This window comes from Lepisma saccharinum, chromosome 3, assembly GCF_977018435.1.
Source record: "Lepisma saccharinum chromosome 3, izLepSacc3.1, whole genome shotgun sequence".
Classification (NCBI taxonomy): domain Eukaryota; kingdom Metazoa; phylum Arthropoda; class Insecta; order Zygentoma; family Lepismatidae; genus Lepisma; species Lepisma saccharinum.
In genome coordinates this window covers 98,992,360-99,012,008 of record NC_139231.1, presented here as the reverse complement: position 1 = coordinate 99,012,008, position 19,649 = coordinate 98,992,360, and the positions used below count along the sequence as shown (strand labels likewise).

At 36.0% G+C, this 19,649-nt stretch overlaps 1 protein-coding gene across 1 annotated transcript in view; it reads left to right on the top strand.

Moving 5' to 3' along the window:
* The window catches only part of Msh6 (DNA mismatch repair protein Msh6), a 112,889-nt gene that overhangs the window by 66,558 nt on the left and 26,682 nt on the right, over nucleotides 1-19,649 (top strand). Inside the window, exons 14-18 of the mRNA XM_083119018.1 lie at nucleotides 1,071-1,186; nucleotides 2,273-2,428; nucleotides 4,034-4,191; nucleotides 6,006-6,115; nucleotides 9,680-9,835. Of these exons, the coding sequence (XP_082975144.1) occupies nucleotides 1,071-1,186; nucleotides 2,273-2,428; nucleotides 4,034-4,191; nucleotides 6,006-6,115; nucleotides 9,680-9,835 (696 nt within the window). The remainder of the gene's footprint in view (nucleotides 1-1,070; nucleotides 1,187-2,272; nucleotides 2,429-4,033; nucleotides 4,192-6,005; nucleotides 6,116-9,679; nucleotides 9,836-19,649) is intronic.

The window sequence follows — 19,649 nt, the reverse complement described above, 5'->3', positions numbered from 1 at the left end:
TTAAAAATGAACTTTCACTTCTTTTTTTTTTTTTTATTATTATTTTTGCAATGTTGTTCATTATTTTCTTAAGTAACTCTTAATCAAGATGATTTCAAATTTAGGGAATACCCACAATATATCATTGCAGATCAACAAAATAATTTTGACTATGTTTAAACTGTGAAACTGAACTTCTGTACAATGAATTTCCAGCCCAACATTTTATGGTCAGAATTGTTCTACTCCACTCTTTCTGTGCCGAATTGCTGTAATTTTTGTACAGTTACTAGTGTCATTTCAAACCTGTGAATGCACTAGTCAGCCACGTAGCTAGTTGAGTGGTCATTTCACAATTGAGTGTAATTTGTGCATGTCCCTTCATGTGAACATCATTCATTCCGTCACTGTGATTAATCAAGCGGCAGAAAAGTAACAATAAATAACAATAATACATGCAACATGTGTTGTGCATGGAACAGTTACTAATGCATGGGACAAAAATTGGGAAGGAGAGGAAATATGTTCTACCTGTAAGCTTGTACAAGAGAGAGAAAAACACTTTCAGATAAAGTGAGTGATTGAGTTTTTGTTTTTAATCCACTTTATGCACAGAAAGGCTAATTGGGACTGGGCCTGCAGTTTAAAGTGGGATCCAAACCACTACGTGCCTCCACTGGGTATCGAATCCCGGACCCCTTCATTACAAAACACTTCCAGATAGAGTGAGTGGCTATAGTGCCACATATGACAACTGTCTTTTAATTTTCTTCAGTTTACTCAATTTTTAAATCTGAAGTACAATATACCAAATAAATAATTAAATAAAATACAAGAAAAACAACTTTTTCAACATATTTACAGAGACAGTAGGTTTTCTTTGCCTTTTAAGCATATAACAAATCTCAAGAAGGAAAAATCATAGCCTGACATATCAAGCAGTGAATTGAAAAGTGAATCTGTATCAAAAAGGAAATAAGAGAAGTATCCTATTTTCTTATTTATTTTTGATACATAGATACATATTACAGGTTGGCAGCTAACTTGATTTGAGACCTGAATTCCAATATGTGTTTGTTTTGTTTTTTCAGGTACTTGATGGTATTACTATTAATAATTTAGATATCTTAGAAAATGGATCATCAGGTGGAAAAGAAGGAACGCTTCTAGAAAGACTTGACCATTGTTGCACTCCTTTTGGCAAAAGGTGAGTGTGTGTGTAGACTGTGAATCTTGGATCATGTATATTCTTAGAATTATACTGTTTGTTGATTGATTTGGTTTAATTATCTCAAATCAAAGTTAATTCACTCAACTGGGCAGCTGAATTCAAACTATCAGACTAGCAAGTCTAATATACAATGAATAGGTTCATGCTTAATCAGAGAAATAGCTAATATTTTTTTTGAAATTGGAATTGTGGTCGAGCCTACATGTTTTTTGCTTCTTTTTTTTTTTGTTCAAATAATTGCAAATGTCGGGAATATATATTACAATTTTATCACATTCACTAAATTTTCTAAAGATTCATTATTATAATTATTGATCACTAGTGGTGATAAACTATGAATCCATACTTCCCAACACTGGCATTATGTTTCTGCAGAAAAATAAAAAAAATAATGAAACTAATGTTTGCTGGTGTTTGATTTTGGGAGCCTCATTTTATCTTGCTACATCAGCTGAAATGTGGCAGACCTTTGTTTTCATGCATTCATCTAATCTTCATTCTTTGTTGAAAGACATGGTGGAGAAACAAATTTCCAATTCCATGTTGAAAATTATCTTCTTTTTTTTTCTGTCCTTGTTACAAATGTTTAAAAGCTTGTTGTAAGTATGTGTTATGATTAGTGAAATCCTGTATACCAATCAATATCAGTTGCTTAGAGCCACGGTGTTCTAGTCGGTAGTGCATCGGCAGGAGACCCAGGTTCAATTCCCGGGCTGGGTGATCTAAGGTTGTAATTTTTATGACCTTGTCCCCACATAGTGGTTCTGCGGCTTGCCCAGCTTCAAACCAATGGGGGTGGGGGGTTAAAGGTGTCCAGAGTATGGTGCTGATCACATCTACCCCCACATCCCCTAAATATGCCTTCATGGCACAATGCTATATACAGGGTGAACTTTATCTTTGCCTATTAGTTGCTCACTAGCTTTGGACTTTGTCTAGGCCTAAACTGGTGAATTCATGTAAACAGACACACGAAAGATTTCTCTGAACTAACCATTGGATTGTTGTCTAGTGAAACATAAATCTGGTTTTCTATGTAATTGTAATGCTTGTCCCTTTCAGATTGATACGGCAATGGATGTGCAGCCCCTTGTGCAGACCAAGTGGTGTGGTTAGCAGACAGAAAGCTGTTTCCTTTCTGCTACAGAATCAAGATCTGATGCAAGAATGCAGAGGAATATTAAGCCAGTTACCTGACCTTGAAAGGTTAATTAGCAAGTAAGTGCAGCCAACGTTCATCAGCCTTATGTTGGAGATTTAATTCAACTTGTTTATGGAGTAACATCAGTCTAGTGACCAAAACCTATCTCAATGTTTTGCATTTTTTGTCTGGTTTTTATTTATTTAAATGTTACACATCATGTATATACAATATACAATATACAATGGAACCTCGATTTTACGTTTTTCAAGGGACCAAGCTGAAAAAACTTAAAATGCAGGAAAAGGTAAAATTGGGTGCAATATTATAACATTTTGCTATGTTTGGACCATCAAGCTTTAATGTATAATGCGGGAAAATGTAAAATCCAGGTACGTAAAATCGGGTTTTGACTACTTCCTCTAAATATATATTATCCTCAGAGGACATGACTGAAATATTTGATCATAGATTTTCAGGCAGTTAAACCAATTTTCTGTGTTACGATCTTTAGCATGCTAAAGAAATGGTTAATTGTGAAATCATGCCTTTCCCTTTTCTGCACATTGACTGAAAGAAATTTCCTACAAGGAAGGGTACGTAGGTGTTGTCATGCAATTCCAATTTCTATGTAATGTGCTGTATAGACAATATCAAATTATACATTCCACAAAATTTATGGCTGCTATGGACAATAGGCTTAGCTATGAGCTTTGAAATATAGACTGTCCGTATAGTGACAAGAAAAGAATGTGCCTACATATTGATGAGGCCATCAGCTGAATGTTTCAAACAGATACACAAATAGCTTCAGATCTTGTATGCATTGGCTAAGTACCCTTCAGGGAATTTGTTCTCAGTTTCTTTTTTAACCTTTCGCTGCTGCAAACTACTTCAGTTGGATTTTCTCAATGTGGATAACTTTCAGAAAGTGACTACAGTCGATTTCAAATGTTCTTTTTGCTGTTAATGTCAACTGAAGTCGCCGTGAACTAAAAAATATTATTAGAACATGCTGCCATCTAGTGTCCAGCATTTGAATTTTTTTTCCCAAGAAATAACTTGCTTTGCTTCTAAACAAATGAAAAACTTGTACCACTGTGTGTATGTAGGTAAACAACAATAGCAACAAGCATTATTTATCCACTCAGTGCCATGCCCAGGATTTTCAAAAGGGAGGGGGTTATGCATACTTTTTTTTAGTAGTCAGCCCTCATTTTGCCATCTCTTCCTGCATTTGAGGCACTTTTTTTTAAAGAAATACTGGATCAAAAAGAAGGGTTATGACCCCCCCTACCAACCACCCCCTTTGGCATGCCACTGTATCCACTTCAATAACAATGAAAATATAACTCCTGGCTATGGTCCTTGTTCAAACAATAGTAGTAGAATTCATATCAGTACTTCTAAAATACTTTTTTACAAATTTATGCAATTCTGAAATTCCTCAATAAAGTATACAGTGAAGCTATGTCAGCATGCCAAAATCTCAGAGGGAAAGAGTTCAAGCCAAACCTATTGTAGTCACCTGGTTGCACACATTCATTATGAAGAAAAATAATGAGAAACCATGTACACAGGATGTTTGCCACCAATTAATTTTTTTTATGAATCAATCCCCTATTTTTCTCTAGAGCTAAAGTTAATCAAACATTGTGTTCTAAATGTTTTTAAAATTTCAGGATACACACTCTGGGTAACGCTGTTAGAAGCAGGACTCATCCAGATAGTCGGGCTATCTTCTATGAAGATCAGGTGTATTCAAAGAAGAAAATCGTGGATTTTATTGCAGCTTTGAGTGGATTCAAATTGGCCAAAAATATAACCTCCCTTTTCAAAGGTATGAATGCTTAAAGTGATATGTATAAGGAAAAGTCTGACAGTACCAGACAATGCTAGTTCTTGCTTCAGACACTAGAGAGCAGCAGTTGCCAGGTACCATTGTGTTGTGTATGTATCAGTGTTTAACATAGTTTGGGCATGTAAGTCTGCGTGGAGTATCGTGGGAAAGGGGAGAGGTTGAAGCAGTTCATAGGAAAAATGTGTGTTGAAAGTTATTTTCACTGTGATATTCCTCCAGTTCTAGATAAGCAGTAGATATAGTTTTATACGCAAGTGCGTATGTAGGCCTCTAGTTCGTAATAGCTGATAAAGGATTCACGATAGCATCTGCACAAAATGTAAAATCGGACAAGGTGCTACCATGTGACAATCGTACAGTACCGGACAACGAAGAGTCTTCCAGTACTGGACAAAAAGAAGTTCAAAATCAATCATACAGAAAGATGTTGCTGAACTTGTTTGCCTTCTCTTCCATTTTTAGAATGGAACTTGCACAGTCAGCTTTCTGCTGTTCGGTCTTTTCCCTAGGAACCCAGGGGTATTTGCGAATTTGGATTTCCTTCCCACTGAGAACTTTACAGAGCCTAATGTGGAGTAAGTTTCTGCAATGCAAGTGCTGAATGATCTGCCAGTTACCTTATCAACACATTCAGCAAAGAGCAATAGCAACTACACAGTACAACCTCTGAACCAGGACCCTCGTACACTAATATGTGAAGAAGAAGAAAATGAACACTCAGAAGAGACGAAATGAACGAGGAAACACATGAAGCACTTGTACAAGGGGAGCAAAGGAGGATGAGGCCTACATGCCACCTATGAAGAAGACAAAACACCTGGACTTCTGTTCCGATCAGAAAGAAACAACGGAATTTATCATTTGTCACGAGACATTCGATGAAGAATAGGTGCAATGTATCTGGTGTAATGGTTGGGCCCACGTCCAATATGCAGATGAGGAAAGCATCTAGTATCTTACTTGTGGACATTGCAAAAATTATGCTAAACTGTAGGCAAGTGCCTTGCTGCTGCATTTAGGTGGTCATTTTTTATTTATGATTTCGATTATCTATAAGCTAACACATTGCCTATCCGGTACTGGACAACAATTTTTGTTATACTTCAAATGTTACTTTTTTTTGTCTCCAATCTCATTTGTATTTTGGTTCCCAATTTTCATCAATGATTCCCTGTTCTTAATGAAGAATGTCTTGAAGATACAAAATAATCTAACATAGTTATTTTTAGTGGTTATTATTTTATTTTACCTGTGTTAGATTATTTTGCATCTATAAAAAGTGGTTATGCGAACCTTTAAGAAGAACATAGATAGAAGTCTTGAAGTACCATACTCTTGTTTTCAAATTACATTCCGTCTACTCATTTTCTAACATTCTGCCTACTCATTTTCTAATTATTGCCAATAAAATTAAGGTGTGCGGTACTGTAAGACTTTCCCCTATATCAGTAAAATGTATAATTCGGATTCCACCATGCACGTATTTTTTTAGTGGCATTTGCAATTGTTTCTGCCAAGTAAAAATAAATACGTACTAAATTTAATTACTTTTGTATTAAATACAACCACTATTAAAAAGCATTGCATGCACAAATTTCACTCTCCCTCTCCCTTTTTATTCAATTTTCCAAGTAACTTCTCACTTGTACTCACAAAAATATTCAGTTTTTGTGAAGAATAGAGACCAGAACTGTGTGCACTAAAGGAAACAGCATTTTTCACCATTTTTTTAGCCTGTGTAGTCATATTATTATTTTATTTTACTTTATTATTATTATTTTTTTTTTTTGCAGGAAAGATTGAAGACTGTGATTCTGTGCTTCTACAGCAGTGCCTAACGCTTGGTGGAAAGACACCCTCGGGTCAATTTCCAGATCTCTCTGAGCTGCTGAACTTCTTTGATGTAAGTTATAGCTTTTTGTTTTAGTTTTGTGAAAGTATACAGTGTAAGATAATTAGGACCATTTCTATGCTGTATTGTTACAGGCACATCTCACATCTTTGTGGCGAATAACATTCAAAAATATCAGTAAATATCTGATATCTGATTTCTCATCAGATTTGAATATGGAATGTAAACTGGTATATAGTTATAGTGAGACCACAAGCAAAAGAAGGGCCTCCTCCATGGTGCAGTGGTAGCATCATTGCCTTGTAATCAAGGGGTCCCAGGTTTGATACCAGGTGGAGGCACAAGTGGTTCGGATCCCACTTTAAACTGTAGGCCCAGTCCCAATTAGCCTTGCTGTGTACAAAGTGGACTTAAAACAGCAAACCAAACCAAAAAGCAAACAAAAGAACCTGCGCTGAACTGTACATACTCACGCATGTAGAAGAGGGATAGAATGGAGCAAGCTTCACCGTGTGCCAAGCTGAAGGGATTCAGGGGAAAGATGCATGAAGGCTTCTGGCTGAAGGCTCTTTTGTTTCTAGTCTCTCTATAATAACATCTGAAATTCGATTTAATAACTTTGTGCTTTTAAACAAAACTTTATAAAAAATGTTCACACTGATCAACTTTTATCACCTATGTGAAAATTAACACACTGTGGCTTCCTGGTCAGACCAACTAACCATATGAGGAAAATCTATGCTTATATTTTTTTCAATTGGGAAATAAATTCAGAAATTTCTCAGTAGTATAAACAAATCAAGAAGTTATACATATATGCAGCATATAAATATTATACTAGAATTTGGTGATCAGATTAATAAGTACTCTATCCATACCTACCAATATAGGCACATTGATGTATTATTTATTGGTAAAATTACCAATAATTTTACCAATCTGATATCCTGCTGTTTAGTGCAAAATTGTTGTTTTAATTAATATATACTGAAGTGCTCCCTTATCTGTGAAACTGATTTTTGTGGTGTTTTATTAAATTGGAGACGACCCTTGCCACCATCCTCTTGGGAGCTTGTTATGGTATTAGTAGAAAACAACAAAAGAAAAGTTTTGTGGATAAGTGAGTATATTAATTTGCTACCACATTTCATTCCCTGAGACGTTGAAATTTACTTATGTAGTTTTTGCAATGTAAAAAGTATATTTCTTTGCAACTCTCGTCTTACTATAAGATTACTCAATATTTGGTAGATTCCAGAAGTAGTTGTACATTTCATTTTAAAAGGCCAGGCTAACATTAACTGACTTCATGTTTCAGAATTTATTTTGCATTCAATTTTTCGTTATTTGTGACAAAGAAACATACACCCACATTTTTTGAAACTCGAAAGTTTTGTTAATTTTGGTGACCACTGTCACCCTTCTCTAGGGAACTTGGACAGTTACAGAAGGGTTTTGCAGATAATTGAGTACTTTATATCAGAATATTAATTTGCTACCATGTTTTTTTATTCCCTGAAATTGAATTTGGTACCGTTATGTATTGTTCTACAGTATAACCATGCATGAATTTAGAAGAAAATTATTTCAATTAGTAAAATGTCACAAGAACATAAACAATTTTAGTAAGTGGGTTTATAACCCACTCCATACATACGAGGCACATGTAAAGAAAAGGGCCGTTAATTTTTTACTTGAGACTGGCAACACTGACGAAGCTGCACATGCACAGAAGCATGCTTTAGTATTCTGTGCCTGCAACAGAGGTATATTTCTCGGTGTGGAGGTACGTACGTGTGAGTAGGAGGAAGTTGAAATGGCTGCTGTAAAAGAAAATCCCGCCAAATGTGAGGTGAGGTCGGTGATTAGATTTCTCAATGCAAAAGGACTGAGTGCAGTTGACATTCATCGGGAATTGTGTGCCATTTATGGACCAACAGTAATGAGAGAAGGAAAGGTAAGACAATGGTGTCATGCTTTTCGGGAAGGACCTTCAAATGTTCATGATGACGAGCGTAGCAGCAGGCGTAGTATTCAGACGGACGACCTTGTGCAACGTGTTGAGAAAGTGCGATCCAATCACCGTTTCATCATTACTGATCTAGGCATTTCTTGAAGTGTCTAATAAAACATTGCACCGAATTGTAATCGACAATCTGGGTTATCACAAACTGTGTGCGAGATGGGTGCCAAAAATGTTGACAAATACTCACAAAGATGAAAGAATGAAATCAGCACGTGATTGTCTGGCCTGCTGGGAGAAGGATGGGGATGACTTGTTTTCTCACATAGTGACTGGAGACGAAACCTGGATATTGTACATCACTGGTGAGTCGAAGCAGCAATCCATGTAATGTTGTCACTCCGGTTCACCAAATCCGAAGAAATTCAAGCAAACATCATCACATCGTAAAATCATGGCAACCATGTTTTGGGACCTCGTGGAATTCCTGGAACCGGGACAAACCATCACAGCAGATGTGTATTGCCAAACACTATCTAATCTGCGACGTACCATCCAAAAAGAGGAATGTTACGGTCTGGAATTCTACTTATTCATGACAACGCCCGCCCACACAGACCTTACCGTAATGTTGACACAATTCAAAAATTCCGATGGGAACGTTTTAATCACCCACCATACAGCCCTGATCTTGCCCAATTACTTTCTGTTCCTTCATCTCAAAAAGTAGCTTGCTTCACAACGTTTTGATGATAGTGAAGTTCTCAAGACATCAGTTCTTGACTGGCTGAGATCCCAGGTGATAGATTTCTACACAGGGGGTCTACGTAAACTTGTTCCACGGTACCAAAAATGCTTGGAGTGTCATGGTGAATATGTAGAAAAATAGGCAGGGTATGCACTTGTATAGCATCAAAATAAAAATTTTCTCGCTTGATTTTATTCTCTGTAATAACCAATCGGCCCTTATTTTTTACATGCCCCTCGTAGATATGTACTAATTGCTTTGGAAAAAAAATAACCTTTGCCTGAATTACAATAATGTTTGAATACACTGGAACTGCATTCCTAGACTTCATGTTTTCCAAAATTACACATTACTTTCCAATACAACAATAAAGTTACTTGTATGTCTTTCCTTTTCTCCCTCTTTATAGAGTTTTCGTTTGACCTCTTAGTGCTAGGGGAAGGGGTTAAAACTTAGCCATGCACATGCAACTATCTGGAGGAAAAATAGAGTTTCACTGCAATTACAGTTGACTTATTAGTGCTTATATAAGATTCAAAATTCACATATACGCCACATTCAAGTTCTTTAATTTTTTGCTGCCCAACTAACACTTTTTTTGGGGGGGGGTAGAACAAGTGCTTGATAAATTAATAATATTTATGAAGTAGATTGAAAATATAATATTCTTCAAGCTTTTCTGCTAGCAAATATTGGTATAGCATTTTGAGATCCAATGTCACTTATCTTCAGGGGCTGAAGAAATCACTCCTTGAAGATGAGAGAGACATTAGTTCTCGAAAGTTCAGAAACCTATCCAGAACTGACCTAGATGCTATTCCAAGAGGATGCTGTCAAGGTTGTAAACACTAGCCTATTCTTGTGTGTATTTTGTGTATTGCTTTATATTTTCCTTTTAATATAGAATGCATTCGACCATGAAGAAGCCAAGAAAGCAGGCAAAATAATCCCATCGTCAGGTGTTGATCCAGAGTATGATGGTGCAGTGGAAGAAATAGATGATATTAATAAAGAACTCAAAGAATACTTGAAGTCTCAATCAGCCTATTTTGGTTGCAAGGTAAGAATTCAGTACATACCCAGTATTGTTAAAAAAGTGCACTGAATTGGTATTTCACGCATACAAAGAGTACTACCATATTTACTCATGTATAATGTACACTTTTTTCCTAAATTTTTTGCCCCCAAAAACTGTGCTGCGTATTATGCACGGAATAATTTGGACAGCCAACATGAAACTGTACAGGGTCGTTCCATGATTTTATGACACATGCATTGATTTTTCATGTTTACGGAACCCTATCATGTTATATATCATTGGAAAGCTTAAATCCTGCAGTTTCTGAATATGGCAACAGTATTCCATTCAAGATAGCGACAATAATGTGAAATGCGGTTGAAATAAGCTCTTCACAAGATGAAGGAACATTCTGATTTTATGGTACTTTTGGATGAAAGAAAAGATAAGGAAAAAGAAAACAATAATTAAAATGCATTACTGGCCAAATAATATTATATATATTGAATCTGTAAATGTCTTAATGGAAGAAAGTTTGTGCTGCTAACTGCTAGTTTGAGGGTCCTGTCTGTGCTTTCTATAAATGTTAAAGTTCTTTTTAGAAAAAGTGATGATCAAAACCGTGTATAAAACTTTAAAGGCCATGTCCACCATTTTTCACTTTGTAATGTAATGTTCTGCAACACCAAGAAAACCAGGGCCGTTCTGGCGGAATTCGAGAATGCACCTCCCCTTCACATGGGCTGCGTATCAGCTGTATTTGTTGGGCGAGATATAATAGAAAATTATTTTTGACTATTACAGAATAAATAAGGTGGTTAAAAAGTAAAAGATTTGGGATGCTAAACACAGTGGAGGGAGAGGGGTGTTGGGGTGGGTTGGTTACTTATTATTGTTTACACAAGGGAATATTCTCCTCTTAGTCCACATAGCAATAGATGACTCATTGAATAAGTATGATGCCAGTCACTGTTGATCCGAATAGCAACAGCTTTACAACTTACTAGTTTTTCTTGTATGTACGCATTGCTTGCATTATAGAATTATTTTCCTGTAGTTTACGGTTATTACAAGCATAAGAAAACAGTTTTTCTTTGTGACGTTTCAGGAGAACACACGCTCCTTTCATCAGACATTTATTTTCATTTTGATTAAAGATACAGTTATAACAATGGTTAGTAATTTTTTAAACAAAAATAATCTAAATACGGAGAAACTAGTACTCACTTTTATCCGCGAAGCTGTTTTTTCTTCTTTTTCGATTAATTTCAGTGGCCACTGCCACCATCCTCGTTGGAACTTGCTGCGCTGTTGCTTGGCGTGCGTCTTTTGTTCGTAGTTCTCTGGCTGCCGTTAGGTGCGCTGTTCGTCTTGGTACGTCGTCTGCTATTTCCGGGCGATAACTGCTGCAGTAGTGGAATCCAAGTATGGTGCGCTTGCCCGCTATCGATGTTTAGTTCGTGCGGGAAGTGCATTATGGCGTGCGTTTCCTTGATTTTGGTGTCTATGAGCGTGTGGGCAGTGTGTTTGACTCGAACCTTTTGAATTTTATGGCTATTGTATTTGATATGTCTAGCAAGACCAGTAGTGGGTTGGGCTTTTTTCGCATCTGCTAGGTGCTGTTGGATTCTTTCATTGACAGATCTGATGGACCTGCCGATGTAATGAGCCTTGCACTCACACTCAACATCATATACACCTGGGTTGTCAAGGGGGGAGAGGAAGTACCGTTTGTGCTTGTTCAGTTTGTCAGTTATTTTGGAGTTGGGTTTGTGCGCTACTTTGATGCCAAATGGGAGAAGGGCTTTGGCTATGCGGTTGGAAGTGGTGGGATGGTAGGGGAAGGCAAACCATTTATATTGGTCGCTGGGGGTTGGTTGTGGCTGGGTTGCTTGTGGATGGGTTGATTGTGGTAGGTTAGGGTGTCTGACCTGTATTTCCGCCTTACTGCACCAAGTGGAGAGTTGTGATTCAGTGTAGCCATGCTTCAGAGCTATTTCTGTGATGGTGGCTATCTCCTCTCGTAGATCCTCTTCCTTGCCACAGTAGGAGAAGGCTCTTCGATAAAAGTTTAGCCACACATTGGCTTTTTGCTTAGGGGGTTGGCTAGAGAGAGCATGTATGTACTGGTTGCCTGCATCCGGTTTTCTGTAGACGGTGGTTGTGAATTTGTTAAGTGCACGGCTAATGGTGATGTCCAGGAAGTTGATTTTACCAAGTTTTTCATGCTCTACGGTGAAGTTGAGCCTGGGGTGGATGCTATTTAGTTTGTTCACTAGGAGGTTGAGTTCTTCTGCCTTTTTATATACAACTATTGTGTCGTCCGCGTACCTTCCATATCGGATGTGTTGTAGTTCTGGAGTGTGGAGTATCTCTTTTTCAGCCAGGTGCATGACGATGTTGGCTAAAGGAGCTGATAGCGGGTTGCCCATCGCAAGGCCCTCGGATTGGTTGTAGAATTTATCTTCAAACTGAAAGTAATTGTGTTTTAGACAAACTTCCAATAGTCTGGTTATCTCTTGTACCTCTAGGGCCGGGATTCTGTTAGTTGTCAGCCATCTTTCCACCGAACGCAGTGCTAGGTCTATGGGGATTGAACTGTACATGTCTACTATATCAATGCTGGCTAGTTTTGCACTGTCAGCTTGCACTATTGAAGTTACCAGATTTTTAGCATCGGCACTGTTGCGGAACACGTATGTAAGTTTGTGGTTGAAAAGAGATATTTTGTTTTTTAGCCAGTTTGTTAGGTGAACTGTGGGGTAATTGAAGCCAGCTATTATAAGTCGCATGGGGATTCCAGGTTTATGAGTTTTAGGAATGCCATAGGCAATGGCAGGTGAAGGGTGGGGATTGAGGAGGAATTTGTGGTCTTGTTCACTAAGTATGGCACTAGATTTCACTGCATTTTTCACAATTCTATTGTACCTGTCTGTGGGGTCTTTTTTGATGACACTGTACGAGTCACTGTTCAGTTTGTCTATCACTTTCGTGGAGTAATCACCTTTGTGCATGATTACGAACTGGTTTGTTTTGTCAGACTTTAAACACCAAACATCATTGGTGTTCAGCCATTTGCCAAAATTGGAAAGGACAGAAGAGATTTCTTGGTGTACTGGATTAGGTTTCCTGGTTTCACTGTTGGTCATCACTTTTTGAAAAATTCCGGCTGCTGACGTTCTGATGTTTTCCGAATCTTGGGGTTTGGGAGCAAAGCAAGCTGCTTTTTCTGCCGCACATATGAGGTCGAGGGTGGGTGGCTTACTGTTTTGTACATTAAACTTATCGCCGTAGGCAAGGAGTTCTTGGAATTTGTTGGGGATTGAGAGATTTGACAGATTTATTATGTTTTTTCCATGTCCGTCATCTGGGTTGATTGCATTCTCACTCGGCCACGTTCCTCCCAAGTGGTGAAGTTTGTTGCGTAAAGACCTAGTTTTTTGGTTTTCCAAGATTTGCAGCATGTATTCGATGTTATTCTTTGCATGCTCCCACTTTGTGGGTGGTAGCGTGGTTTCTAGTCTATTTCTTTGTCGTCGTGTTCGTGCCATCTTATTGCCATTTTCCTTGCTGTTTGTCCCACATAATCTTTTGAACATGAACAACTACGAACAAAAGACGCACGCCAAGCAACAGCGCAGCAAGTTCCAACGAGGATGGTGGCAGTGGCCACTGAAATTAATCGAAAAAGAAGAAAAAACAGCTTCGCGGATAAAAGTGAGTACTAGTTTCTCCGTATTTATATACTACCGCGTCTCTCTTTTCCCAATCATGAAAAATAATCTGTTATATAATGGATGTTGTCAATGTTACATTGTTGTAATATAGCAACTTAACTGTGAAAAAAGCAGTCTGTTTTATTTTTATTTCAGATTTTAAAATAAAAAAAAAAAAATTATGAATCCAAAATATCATCAGGTAATTCAAATTCATCATTGATTTCACAAAGTCTCTTGATGTTTTCTGTTACATTAAATTTTAAAGATGGTGGCTTACTCCATTTGTGAAAAAGAAAACTCCATACTGGATCTATGTTACCATTTTCATTATTTAATTTATTCCAGTGTTCTTCTGCAATGAACGAAGCTTCCCAGACATTCAACTCTGTGTTTCCCGTTATCTTTTTAAAACCCTTCTCTTTTTAATCAAATGCTTCTCTTCGATGATATGACTTGACAAACCTGTTCTTGGGTTTAGATTTATAATGTCCAAATCGTGTTCGTGCCATCTTATTGCCATTTTCCTTGCTGTTTGTCCCACATAATCTTTTGAACATGAACAACTTATATTATATATTCCTGTGGTTTCCACATCTGGTAGAGAGTTTCTCATTTTGAATTCATTAAATGTACATTCCAAACTTCTTGGTGATCTAAAAACAATTTTGAAATTAAAACTTCTAAAAATTTTTGCAATTTTATGTGAGAATCCCTTGTGGAATGGAATGCACACAAATTTCTTTTCAACAGATTTTTCATCTTTGTCTGTATTTCTCTTTTCCTTTAGTTTTCTTGCAACTTGTTTTTTGATTTGGTTTATTCTGTTAGTGTGAAAACCATTTTCTTTTGCTATATTAAAGAGCCTTTCTTCTTCATTTTTGATATCCTCATTATTAGAACATAGTCTTTGTGCTCTCAGGAAAAAATTAAAAAATATGTTATCCATTGTTATACGCGAATGTTCTGATTTGGCATGGATGTATTTTTCCCCCGCTAATTTTTTCCTATGGACTGATGTTTGAATTGTTGAGTTAGTTGTCTTAATTTGCAGATCAAGGAAAGAAATTACATTGTTATTCATGGGTTCACAAGTGAATTTTATGCGACGATGTGATTCATTTAACAATTTAAATACGTCCATGATGGTGTTCTCATTTTTAGCGATAATTAGCACATCATCCACATATCTGATGTAGAGTTTGATATCCGCACCTATGGCATTAACAATTGGAGATTCTATGTAATGAAGGAAAATGCTGGAGATGATTCCGGATACTGGGTTTCCCATTGATAGACCATTACTTTGCTGATATATTTTGCCATCAAATATAAAGTAATTGTAATTTGCACATACAGTAAACCATCGAACCATTTCCCATGATTCTACTGGGTTAACCTTCATCTCAATAAGCCATCTGTGTAATGCATCTGTGGCACCTTCTATTGGGACACTAGGATATAAATTTTCAACATCAAAACTTGCAATACGATACTCATTATTCCAAACAATATTTTTTAGTTTCTGTTTCACTTCAAATGCATTTTTAACACTGAATGGTGTTTGTTGTTTAATTATAGCAAGTCTTTCAACTAAATATTTGGATAGTTTGTATGCAGGATGTGTGAAAGTTGCAATGATGGGTCGTATTGGAGTTCCCAGTTTGTGAGTTTTTGGTAGTCCAAAGGCAATCGGCAGGGTTGAATTTTTGACAATGAGTTTTTTCTTCATTTCTCTTGGTATCGTGATACTGGTTTCAATTACTTTCTTTACCTCATTTATTATTTTAGTTATAGGGTTTCGAGAGGTTTCTGTGAAATTGTTTACTTTGAAACATTCTTCCATTTTTTCTTTATAGTCCTTAATTCGGATAAGGACAGGTTTATTTTCCTTGTCCGATTTTATTAAGAAAATGTCGTTTTCTTTCAACCAGATCTTGAAACCATGAACTTTTTTCCCCAACCTTATATGCTCTTTCTCCCGTTCCGTGTATTTTGGACCTCTGTTATTTCTTCTGTTGTATTCAAAACTTAACCGTTCATCAAGAGCATCATGTGTGAGACTTCGTAATTTTCTCTTTTCCTCCTCATCATCTAAGAAATTCAGTGCTTTCTCTATTGAAATCACAAAATCTTCCTTGTGTATATAAGCACTACCAACTGAAAATTTCATTCCGAATTGAAAAATTTCTATATACTCATCAGGTACCTCAATATCCGTAAGATTTATAAATAATCTGTTGTCAATGTTCTTAGTTTCTATTTTACCAGTGACATTAACTGCTTCCCTTCTTTCATTGTTGTTGTATATAACTTGTTCTTCTTGAATTAGCTGGTAGAATTTCCTATCAAGTCTCCTTTCTGAAAGCTTGATGTAGTGTTCTACGACTTGTTGTGTAGCTCTGTTTACTTTATCCCATATGAGTGGATGCAAGGAATTTGATAATGTTATGTGGAGATCATATGTCTTACGAGAAAGGCTGTCCAATTCTGAGTACGAGTCCCTGATTAGTCGTCCTATCATTAACATTTGTAGCTTTCCTTTAAATTCACTGGTGTAGGTATTACGAGTTCGAACTTTCCACTTCAAAAAATTTGGCACTATATTGTTTAACTTGCATCTTCTCAAAAATCTGATTCTCTGAAGTGTTGTTTGAATCTTGATTTGACATTGCTGGAATGTACGTACCTCTCTCCCCGTAATAGATGAATAATAGTTTTTCTTGTATGTACGCATTGCTTGCATTATAGAATTATTTTCCTGTAGTTTACGGTTATTACAAGCATAAGAAAACAGTTTTTCTTTGTGACGTTTCAGGAGAACACACGCTCCTTTCATCAGACATTTATTTTCATTTTGATTAAAGATACAGTTATAACAATGGTTAGTAATTTTTTCATTCAAAATGAAAATAAATGTCTGATGAAAGGAGCGTGTGTTCTCCTGAAACGTCACAAAGAAAAACTGTTTTCTTATGCTTGTAATAACCGTAAACTACAGGAAAATAATTCTATAATGCAAGCAATGCGTACATACAAGAAAAACTATTATTCATCTATTACGGGGAGAGAGGTACGTACATTCCAGCAATGTCAAATCAAGATTCAAACAACACTTCAGAGAATCAGATTTTTGAGAAGATGCAAGTTAAACAATATAGTGCCAAATTTTTTGAAGTGGAAAGTTCGAACTCGTAATACCTACACCAGTGAATTTAAAGGAAAGCTACAAATGTTAATGATAGGACGACTAATCAGGGACTCGTACTCAGAATTGGACAGCCTTTCTCGTAAGACATATGATCTCCACATAACATTATCAAATTCCTTGCATCCACTCATATGGGATAAAGTAAACAGAGCTACACAACAAGTCGTAGAACACTACATCAAGCTTTCAGAAAGGAGACTTGATAGGAAATTCTACCAGCTAATTCAAGAAGAACAAGTTATATACAACAACAATGAAAGAAGGGAAGCAGTTAATGTCACTGGTAAAATAGAAACTAAGAACATTGACAACAGATTATTTATAAATCTTACGGATATTGAGGTACCTGATGAGTATATAGAAATTTTTCAATTCGGAATGAAATTTTCAGTTGGTAGTGCTTATATACACAAGGAAGATTTTGTGATTTCAATAGAGAAAGCACTGAATTTCTTAGATGATGAGGAGGAAAAGAGAAAATTACGAAGTCTCACACATGATGCTCTTGATGAACGGTTAAGTTTTGAATACAACAGAAGAAATAACAGAGGTCCAAAATACACGGAACGGGAGAAAGAGCATATAAGGTTGGGGAAAAAAGTTCATGGTTTCAAGATCTGGTTGAAAGAAAACGACATTTTCTTAATAAAATCGGACAAGGAAAATAAACCTGTCCTTATCCGAATTAAGGACTATAAAGAAAAAATGGAAGAATGTTTCAAAGTAAACAATTTCACAGAAACCTCTCGAAACCCTATAACTAAAATAATAAATGAGGTAAAGAAAGTAATTGAAACCAGTATCACGATACCAAGAGAAATGAAGAAAAAACTCATTGTCAAAAATTCAACCCTGCCGATTGCCTTTGGACTACCAAAAACTCACAAACTGGGAACTCCAATACGACCCATCATTGCAACTTTCACACATCCTGCATACAAACTATCCAAATATTTAGTTGAAAGACTTGCTATAATTAAACAACAAACACCATTCAGTGTTAAAAATGCATTTGAAGTGAAACAGAAACTAAAAAATATTGTTTGGAATAATGAGTATCGTATTGCAAGTTTTGATGTTGAAAATTTATATCCTAGTGTCCCAATAGAAGGTGCCACAGATGCATTACACAGATGGCTTATTGAGATGAAGGTTAACCCAGTAGAATCATGGGAAATGGTTCGATGGTTTACTGTATGTGCAAATTACAATTACTTTATATTTGATGGCAAAATATATCAGCAAAGTAATGGTCTATCAATGGGAAACCCAGTATCCGGAATCATCTCCAGCATTTTCCTTCATTACATAGAATCTCCAATTGTTAATGCCATAGGTGCGGATATCAAACTCTACATCAGATATGTGGATGATGTGCTAATTATCGCTAAAAATGAGAACACCATCATGGACGTATTTAAATTGTTAAATGAATCACATCGTCGCATAAAATTCACTTGTGAACCCATGAATAACAATGTAATTTCTTTCCTTGATCTGCAAATTAAGACAACTAACTCAACAATTCAAACATCAGTCCATAGGAAAAAATTAGCGGGGGAAAAATACATCCATGCCAAATCAGAACATTCGCGTATAACAATGGATAACATATTTTTTAATTTTTTCCTGAGAGCACAAAGACTATGTTCTAATAATGAGGATATCAAAAATGAAGAAGAAAGGCTCTTTAATATAGCAAAAGAAAATGGTTTTCACACTAACAGAATAAACCAAATCAAAAAACAAGTTGCAAGAAAACTAAAGGAAAAGAGAAATACAGACAAAGATGAAAAATCTGTTGAAAAGAAATTTGTGTGCATTCCATTCCACAAGGGATTCTCACATAAAATTGCAAAAATTTTTAGAAGTTTTAATTTCAAAATTGTTTTTAGATCACCAAGAAGTTTGGAATGTACATTTAATGAATTCAAAATGAGAAACTCTCTACCAGATGTGGAAACCACAGGAATATATAATATAAGTTGTTCATGTTCAAAAGATTATGTGGGACAAACAGCAAGGAAAATGGCAATAAGATGGCACGAACACGATTTGGACATTATAAATCTAAACCCAAGAACAGGTTTGTCAAGTCATATCATCGAAGAGAAGCATTTGATTAAAAAGAGAAGGGTTTTAAAAAGATAACGGGAAACACAGAGTTGAATGTCTGGGAAGCTTCGTTCATTGCAGAAGAACACTGGAATAAATTAAATAATGAAAATGGTAACATAGATCCAGTATGGAGTTTTCTTTTTCACAAATGGAGTAAGCCACCATCTTTAAAATTTAATGTAACAGAAAACATCAAGAGACTTTGTGAAATCAATGATGAATTTGAATTACCTGATGATATTTTGGATTCATAATTTATTTTTTTTTATTTTAAAATCTGAAATAAAAATAAAACAGACTGCTTTTTTCACAGTTAAGTTGCTATATTACAACAATGTAACATTGACAACATCCATTATATAACAGATTATTTTTGTTTAAAAAATTACTAACCATTGTTATAACTGTATCTTTAATCAAAATGAAAATAAATGTCTGATGAAAGGAGCGTGTGTTCTCCTGAAACGTCACAAAGAAAAACTGTTTTCTTATGCTTGTAATAACCGTAAACTACAGGAAAATAATTTTACAACTTACAACTAAGAAAGCCATTTCTTGAAACTGGATTGTACTGTGCATTATATACGAGATATAGTTCTGTGTCACTTTTCCCCCATCAAAAAGCAGCGTGTGCATTATATATGCATGCACATTATACATGCATAAATACGGTATTTTTAATTGTGATTAATATCATGAATGGAAGAGAAGCAATACAAGTTAAATATGTAAACAAAACAAAATTTTAATTTTTAAGAAACAAAATTGCACAGGGATACTACATTCGTTCTAAGTTGAGTGGACCAAAACC